The sequence below is a fragment of the Phalaenopsis equestris genome, unplaced genomic scaffold, assembly GCF_001263595.1.
Source record: "Phalaenopsis equestris unplaced genomic scaffold, ASM126359v1 Scaffold000428, whole genome shotgun sequence".
NCBI classification, from domain to species: Eukaryota; Viridiplantae; Streptophyta; class Magnoliopsida; order Asparagales; family Orchidaceae; genus Phalaenopsis; species Phalaenopsis equestris.
Genome location: NW_018164869.1, coordinates 6,152,625 through 6,162,106, shown reverse-complemented (window position 1 = coordinate 6,162,106; position 9,482 = coordinate 6,152,625). Strand labels below are relative to the sequence as shown.

The window sequence follows — 9,482 nt, the reverse complement described above, 5'->3', positions numbered from 1 at the left end:
ATATATATACATATATATATATATATATACATACATATATATATATATATAGGGGTAATTATATAGAGAACACCTAAATTATCAATATTTATAAATTAATCAACCAGATAATATTTTTGAACTGAGGAACGATGTATTTACGTGCGCCATGATAAAATTGTTAAGAATTTGATTAGATGAAAAATATTGGATGTGGTTTTACCATAAATTTTGATAGTAGGGTGTGAATTTGAAAATTAAAGGAAGGAGGGTGGTTGATTTGCAAATAGCAAATTTCGGGAAGTTATTTGTAATTTTATTTCTCTAATTGAGTTTTTTTGTTTTTTTTTGCATTATTTAAAAGGAAAATAATTTTATTTCTTATTATTTCGTAGGGGACATGAATTCTATTAAAAACTTTAAAAAATAAATTATGTAAGAAATTCATAGATGTCTATTTCATGCTAATATGAATTTTATTTTAAATGTATATCACTGTGAATTTCCTTATATAAATAAATGACAACTAATTTTTTTAAGAGAATGATAATAAATTCTATGTAGGCGGAAGTGCTTGCGAACTCTGTCACGGTTGTTAATTTGGGCACTTGGGGGCGTCTGGTTGGTGATGATTGATGACAGTTGGCAGTGGTCGACGACGATCGACGGAGATTAGCAGTGTCGATGGCAGTAGATGACGGTCGGCGGGGTTCGATAGAGGTCAGTGGTGATCGGCGGAGGTCGAGGATGGCCGGCGAGGGTTGACGAAGGTCGGCGGGTGATTGTTGGTGGTGGTCGACGGTTGCCGATGACGAACGACGATGCGGGGTTGATGTTGCACTTGAGCTCCTTCTCAAAGGCTCAAGTTGTCTCTCCAGCCTCTCTCTTCATGTGACGAATGAGAATCTGTTGATAGTGTTCTGTGTGCAATTAATGCAATAATATGAACCATTTTGATCAGATGACATGAAGAGCTTCCCTCGATTAGAAGGCGTTCGATGGGCATTTCAGTATCTTAACGATGTCGAAATTGGGCGATCTTGGGCACGTTGGATTTGTCTTGTCGAGACGCTCGATTCTACTATGAACTCGCTATATTCGACATTCGTTTGACATTTCAAATGTGTCTGAAAATCCTCTAAGCATTTAATGATTTGATATGGGTTTGATCTAACTCGGATTGGACTAGTTTTTATATCGTTAGGTCCGTCTCATCGAGTCTGTCCGTTTGACTGTAAGTTTATTGGAATCGGAGCTCTGGATGGCCCTTAATTGAAGTTTGAATGTTTCTAGCTTAAAAAGTTGCTTTGAGATTCATGTCATGCCTCGGGATTCGTGATGAATGATGAAAATTTGTTGGTGGCATATCAATAGTTATAATTTTGCACCAAATATTTTATTTGTTCGTATAAAATGTATAGAAAATTATAGGAGTCCGGAAAGAATCATTCTATTCTAAATACGATTGTTGTAAGTAGTTTTCGCCATAAGTTATATATCGGTGTATCTTCAATAAAACATTATATGTTACGGTCGTATCTCATATACGACGCTGGCTAGAATAGGTTGCTGACTGCAGTGAGAAGGAGCGATCGACGATGAGCGGCGGTGGTCAATGGGCAAAGATCGATAGCTGTCGGCAACTATAAAGATAAAAAAATTATTATCAGGTCTTCAATACAACGTTGTAGGCTACAACCACATTTGGGATACAACGTTAGCAAGCATAGGTCACCGACGGTGGTCGACGACTATGGAGTTCGGGAGTTTTCATCGAGTGTTCAGTCCAAAACATAATCTTAAATTCTCACTCTCTCTTCGCCCCTCAACTAGAGAGAAGTGGCTTATTCCACGTGTGAGAAATTTTGATCATTTGACGAATAACTCTCTTAACCACCTTATCTAACTTTGCAAATTAATCCCCCTTCATAATAAATATTTATTTAATAATTTTAGTCGTAATATCCTTATATTTGATTGATCTTGAGCTCGTTGGATTTCTTTAATCAAAACACTTGATTTTACAATAGATATATTAATATTGAAATTCATCATACAAATTAATCGATGATTTGATATGGGCTTGATTAGACCCGTATCGACTAAACTTTGACATGATCGAGTTCATCTTAGAAATCATAGCCCTTAATGATCTTGAATGTAAATTAAGAATATTTATTATTAAAAAAATTATATTGAGATTCATATTGAATAGATGATAAACATTTATACATCCCATAATTTCTTATATAAAAATAAAAAAAAAAGATGTATAACGAATTAAATTTTGAAAGCGATTTACAGAATAAAATAAATGTAAAAAAATCTGTCTCAAACGACCGTAAGTCTAGTCCGACATTAATCTTTTACAAAACATTTAAAATATTCATTTATTTATTTGAAACTTATCCTCCCTCTCCTTAATATAAGAAAGAAAAACGGTTCCCTCGCTGTGCTCAATTCAGCCCTGTTCATCCCCACTAACCGAAGAGCTCCACTCTGCTCGACGAGAAAGAAAGCTCAACCATTCTCCTTCAATCTGAATCTTCCCATGGAATCCGAAATACAAACCCGAGCCCGACGTTTCCACCTCCTCCAACAATTCCGTCTACACTTCCCCTACATCGGAGCAACCGCCGCTCTCCTCCTCCTCTGCTACTCCTCCTTCTATATCCCCATACCTCAGAAAAACCCCGGCGATCTCCTCCGCCATGCAGCCGCCATCCTCATCAGCCCCAGCTTCGTCTTTCTTCTCGGAAACGCAATCATCCTTCTCCTCTTGGCCGAATCCCGCCAACTTTCATCCTCCCCTGAATCCATCTCCTCTGAGTTTAACTACTGCGACATGCCTTATCCTTCGCCGCCTCACCTGGAGCCGACTGAAGAGTTACTGTTCGAGGAAAAGAAGGTTTGTACGGAGGTTAATGCTTTTAGGCGGAGCCAATCGGAGAAATTTGAGCGAGTTCGGAAGCAGCCGGAGCTCCGGCGAGCTGAGACGGAGGTTTTGGAGAGGGGAAGAAGAGGGGCATTGGCCCACGATAGAGGAGAATCGGAGGGAGAGGAAGATGCGGATCATTTCCGGCGCACGATAGAAGAGTTCATCGCGAAGCAGCAGCGGTTTCTGAGGGAGGAGTCCTTGGCCGTGGTATCGTTCTCCGAAGGATTAGCCGACCCTTACGCTGTACCCACGCAAAAATAAAATGCAGTATTTACATATATATCACTCGTTTCCTATGTATTTACGTTCCTGCCACCCTATTAATGCATTGTATTTTTATTGTGTTATTAAAGATTTGAGGGATATAAGTGTAGAAAAGCAAAGCTTACATCAAAATTGGGTCGTTAATTTTTATTTTATTGTATTTAAGGCCTGCGGCTTCAAGCACAATTTCTTGTGAATTCTATTATATATATATGTATGTATCTATGTATGTATGTATGTATGTATAGGGATTATTACATAGAGATCACCTAAACTGATCTATTTACGTGCGCCACGATCATATTCTTGAGAATTTGATAAGATGAAAATTATGTGCTGAGATTTTACGATAAATTTTGATATTTGAGTGAGGATTTGAGAAATAAAGGAAAGAGAGCAGTTGATTTGTAAATAGCAAGTTTCGATTGGTTGTTTGTAATTAGTTTTTTTTTGTATTATTTAAAAGGAAAATAATTTTATTTTTTATTATTTCGTAGGGGACATGAATTCTATTAAAAATCTATAAAAAAAATAAATTATGCAAGAAATTCATGGATGTATATTTCATGCCAATATTTATTTTATTTTAAATATATATGTCTGTGAATTTCCTTATATAAATAAATTACAAGTAGTTTCTTCTAAAAGAATGATAATAAATTCCTTGTAGGTGGCGAGTCATCATTAGCCTTATGATCTGTTTGGGGCAGCTGTAGCTTATTGAATAATCTGCTGATAAGCTGATTAAAAATAATCTGCTGGTAAGTTAGGTGCAATGACTATTACAAATTTTTATTTTTTTGGAAAAGTCAGATCTTTGCCAATAAGCTCCCACCGCACTATTACAAATTTTTATTTTTTTTGGAAAAGTCAGACCGTTGTCAATAAGCTCTCACCGCACCTAGATAAGTGCGGTGTGAAATGTTGTTTTCTACGTTTTGAAAACGAATAAGATGTCAAAACACAGTTTACCCAAATAGGTCAGGCGTATTTTCAAAACGCCACCGCACCAAATAAGTTACAGCAATCGGACCCTTAGTTTTAATTTGTACTTTCTTTTTTCTTGGAGGAAGAGCATGCAAACTCTGTCACGCTTGCTAATTGGGGCACGTGGGGGCTTGTTTTATTGTATAAGATGTTCCAAAAAGCTTTTAGAATCTTGATGGAATAATTCTACTTCAAAGTATATTTGGGGTAATTATTATTTTTTAATTATATTTATTGTGTGTTTTTTAGTTTTCACTTAATTTTATTTATTTTATTTTTTAAAATGCTTAATATAAAGTTTAGATATTTTGAATATCATGCCAAGAGTTAACTATCTTCAAGTTAATCATGTGACCTTAGTAAAGTGCACAAATGGTTAAGTAAACCTTATTTATCGCTAAGCCCCAAATGAGTTTAGTAAGAAAATGGGACTAGAGGGTTGGGAAAATAAGAATTTTATTAACATGAAAGAGCTCTCATATGAATAGGCCAATAGAATATATACAAATTAAAAGACATCAAAATTGCACACAACCAAAAATTGATCATATATTGCCTATTTTTTTAATTAGGACTCATTTTCATCCTCTTAAATTTCATTTTTAGAAGTATTGAAATTTCATCTGAATAACATTATATCTTTTATAAAAAAAGAGCATTATAAAATTGTGAACTATCTTATTACACTATTTTACATTAATATTTGGTTGATCATTGAACCTGAAAGAAAAAATATTGACGATTTAAAGATTGAAAAGAGTGTTAAAACATTTAATATGATAAACACATAAACTCATTAACAACAACAACAAACTTTTATCACACTAAATGGGGTCGGCTGCATGAGTTCTTTTTCTTCATCGCGTTCTATTGAGTGTCATATTTTGTTTTAATTCTAATAAATTAAGATCATTTTCTATATAATATGTCTAAGTCTTTAGATGTCTACCTCTGTCTTTCTTAACATAAGTTGATTCTAAAACATCTACTCTTGTAACCAGATCATCTGATGATTTACGTTTAATGTGACCAAACTATCTAAGATGACTATCTCTAATTTTGTCCGCCACTGGAGTTACACCATCCATATCACGGATATATTCATTTCACATTTTTTCTCTAAATGTAAAGCCACTCATCCACTTAAGCATTCTCATCTCGACAACGCTTAGTTTTATCCTTCTCTTTTAAAGGCTAATATTTATCGATATAGAGCATTGTGGGTCTCACCACCATCTTATAAGGTTTTCCTTTCAGTTTAAGCAATACTTTTCTATCATACAATAGGCCCGAATCATTCCTCCACTTCAAATCCACTTCAACCAACCAACCTGAATTCTACAAATAACATCCTCATCTATATCACCATCACTTTGAACAATAGGCTCGAGATATCTAGAGCGTTCACACCTTTTAATAATTTGACCACCCATAGTTACAACATCTTCATTAGAGCTACTACTACTAAAATTACATTCCATATATTCAATTTTAGTTCTACTCAAACGAAGGCTTAGACTCCAATGTAGACCTCCACAATTCAATTTTTTCTTGAGCTTTTTCTCTAGTCTTATCCACAAGAAGGATATCATCAACAAAAATTATACGCCACGGTACATCCTCCTATAAATGTCCAATAAGAGCATTCGTAACTAAAGCAAAAAAGATATGGACTAGAAACCGACCCTGAAGTAATCCAACTGAAATAGGAAAATAATTGGCTAGTATACATATTTTTAATGACTTGAATATAGGTCATATCAACATCTTTTTTCTCTAAAACTCTCCAAAGGATATCTCTTTGAACCTTATCATAATTTTTTTCTTAATTAATAAAAATCACATGTACATTTTCCTTATTCTCTTTGAACTTGTCCGTCAAACCTCTCAATAAATGTATAGCTTCTATAGTAGGCCCGCCCGACATAAATCCAAATTGTTTATGAGAAATCTTTGTAATGCATCTTAACCTATGTTCAATTATCCACTCCTGTAATTTAAATTATGACACATCAACTTTCCTCTATAATTTGCACACTCTTGTGCATCCCCTTTATTCTTAAAAATTGGGACCAATATACTCTTCCTCCATTTCTTAGGCATCTATTTAATTTTTAAAGTAATATTAAAGCGTTTAGTAAGTTAAAAAACTCTCAAATCTTCTAATTATTTCCACACTTCAATTGAGATATCATCAGGTCCTATATACTTTTCACCCCTGGTTTTCTTTAAGGCCTCATTAACTTCTTTTTTACTAATGCTACGTTAAAAATGAAACATTTTAAACAAAGTGAAAACATTTTATTATTATTAATGATATTAGATCGCTAAGGTTGATCGAATTTTCAGAAACTTCTTTAAAAAAATTATCAAAATAGCTATATGTATATATATTTCACCATCTTTAGTATCTAGTCTATTATAAAGATCACTAAGAACAGAATTTTCAGCGCCACAGATCGTTCTCTTAAACTTCTTACAGGTGATTTTATATTTTTTTCAGTTCTCTAAGCTTTTACATTTAAACCCATTTTGATAGCATAACTTCTAATATTTTATACTTTCTTGCACATTATTATTTTACCACCATCTAATTTTATTTATAGAAAATTTATTTCTTTTGATTCTCCAAGTGTATTCTTTGTCACTTGTTTAATAATATTTTTTACTTTATCCCTCATAGAATTTGCTTTTTCTCGAACATCTCAAATCTTGAAATCTTGAAATTTACTAATAAAAATAATTTTGTTTATGCTTTTTAGGTGCCTCTATCTAATCTGTCAACAATGATTTCTGATATTCTTTATTTTATAACTTTTCGTCTTAAAATCTAGAACTAATAATCAATGTTGAGTACTTCAATCCTCACTCCGAATGATTTTACAATTTGTACATTCTCAATTATCTCTTCTTCTCATAAGAAAATAATTTATTTCTGTTTTATTAAATCCATTTTTATAAGTAATATTAGCAATAACAAAATCAAATATTAGCAATAACAAAATCAAACACGAAAGTAATATGACTCTACATTCTTCACTAATCACTCCAAAACCTTAGCACCATGAATAATTTTAAAATCTTCCACCACTCTACCAACATTTTAATATGCTCATTTCTATTAAGTCTTCTAGGTCATTCCATAATTTTTCTTTAGTTATTATATATAAACCAACTTGAGGAGCATAAACACATATAATATTAAAAATCTTAGTATCAACAATAATCTTAAGGGCTATAATTCTATCTCCAATTCTATTAATTTTAGCAACATTATCGTTCAAACTTTTATTTATAATTACTCTCACACCTTTTCTAATGCGACTCTTACCTGAATACAAAAGCTTAAAACTAAAGTTATCAATCTCCTTAGTCTTTCTCCAACCCATTTAGTTTCTTGAATATATAAGATATTTATCTTTCTATGAATCATAATATCAACTAATTCTATAAACTTACCTGTGAGAGTATCTATATTCAAAGATCCTATTATAGTTTCACGAACTAACTTTTTTACCCAGATTCGTTCGTAATATGAGAACCCTTATTTATTTGACACTACATTTGGGATTCAGCGTAACGACCCTTACACACTTTTCACTGTACTCGAGTCATATAAGGGGCGCCCCAACATTTACTCAATGATCAAAATAATTCATGTCATAATTTTTCAAAAAATTTTACGTTAACCGTCATACTACCAATACAATCATTCACTTTTTACATATGGGACTTGGGGGACCCGGCAATAGCAATGTTATAAAAATAATAATTTAAATAATTATATAATACACTCATTAAATATGAATTAAAATAATATAATACTTATACAATATGTATATTAAATTTATTTAAAAATAAAAAAAATAATTTAAATATATAAATATAAATAATTTAATGATATGTTTTATCAATTATTATTCTCTCACCCCGGCCCAATATTTTTAGCCTGTCCCAATCATGTTTTCACAACCCCGCCTAAATTTTCATTCCTATAATCATATTCATATAACTCATTTTTAATCTCATATCATAACACAAGGCTAAAATTATAAACTTTAAATTATTAAAGAGAGAAAGTGCGTTGCAGCCCACTTTGTTGGCAGACTAAATTTAATTTTATATCATTTATGAGAATTTTAAAAATCCTATAATTAAATATTACATTTTAAAATCAATCATTAATTAATGTTAATTAAAATTTAGAACTTTAATTACTGTAAACGCTTGTTTTGATACAAAATGAAGTTCCAGTTAGGTTAAATCAAATTATATTTTTTTATCACTCATTTCAGAAATTATTCATTCTAATAAAAATTCAACTATTTACATGAACTTCATTTGAAGCCAAATTAGCATTAAATTAAAGCAATCATGTCAATCCAAAATTGACTCGAGAGTAGCTTCCATTCCTACATTGCAACGTGTTGGATGATTGAGTCATTCATTAAAATAGTTTAAATGGATGAGAGTTTTGGGGAGGAAATTAAATAATTGTTTGATTATATTATGCAAATTTATGCATATTTATTCACATTTTCCACCAATAAAAAATGAGGGGAAGATAGAGAAACATCAAATAAAAATAATGCTAATACAAATCTATGCTACTTATCATAATTATGAAAGGAACCTTTTTTTAATTAAAAAAAGCAGCATTATTTGTCTGAATGCCACCTATGATGTTATTGCAACGAAAACTATTACATCCTGACATCTGTTTGTCTGGATGGGGGGTATGGATCACACAACGCCACATACAATAGCATAGATCACAATACACAGTTGTTTGAGCGTGAGTCAACCACATGTAATATTTTCTCCATTGCAATATATTGTTATTTTAGATGCTCGATTGATTAAAATTGAGATTATATTGTGAATAATAATGTATTCCGTGTTGATTGCTCAAAATTTGAGGTGATGAGTTACTCCTTTCGATGTAATATATAGTACTTAGGTTTATAGAACTTGGAATATCTTATTTTATATGCAACAATCTAACTGATCGTCGATCAATATCATAGTCTGACCGAGGGGTGGACCCCCTTTCCTGGGGGATGTGCAATTTGATCCTGTGTGTGTGTGTGTGTATATATATATTGCGAGTTTGTGCGTGCCGCGTACCCTAGTTTGTTGATTGGCATCCACGGTATGAGACCCCTCAGATCGAGAGTTCGAATCCCCTCTATCACTGCTAGTATTAAGAAGGTGGTGCTCGAATTGTTAGGTATATTAGGGGTGATTGGAGACTCGTATAACAACATCTGGCCATAATATATATATATATATATATATATATATATATATTTTG

General features: G+C 32.4%; 1 protein-coding gene across 1 annotated transcript; it reads left to right on the top strand.

Annotated features, from left to right (window-relative positions):
* The first annotated feature begins 2,445 nt into the window (after window positions 1–2,445).
* LOC110027596 lies at window positions 2,446–3,229 on the top strand. The gene has a single exon (XM_020729093.1). The coding sequence runs from the start codon at window positions 2,531–2,533 to the stop codon at window positions 3,176–3,178; it is 648 nt and encodes a 215-aa protein (XP_020584752.1). The 5' UTR covers window positions 2,446–2,530; the 3' UTR covers window positions 3,179–3,229.
* The last annotated feature ends 6,253 nt before the right edge of the window (window positions 3,230–9,482 follow it).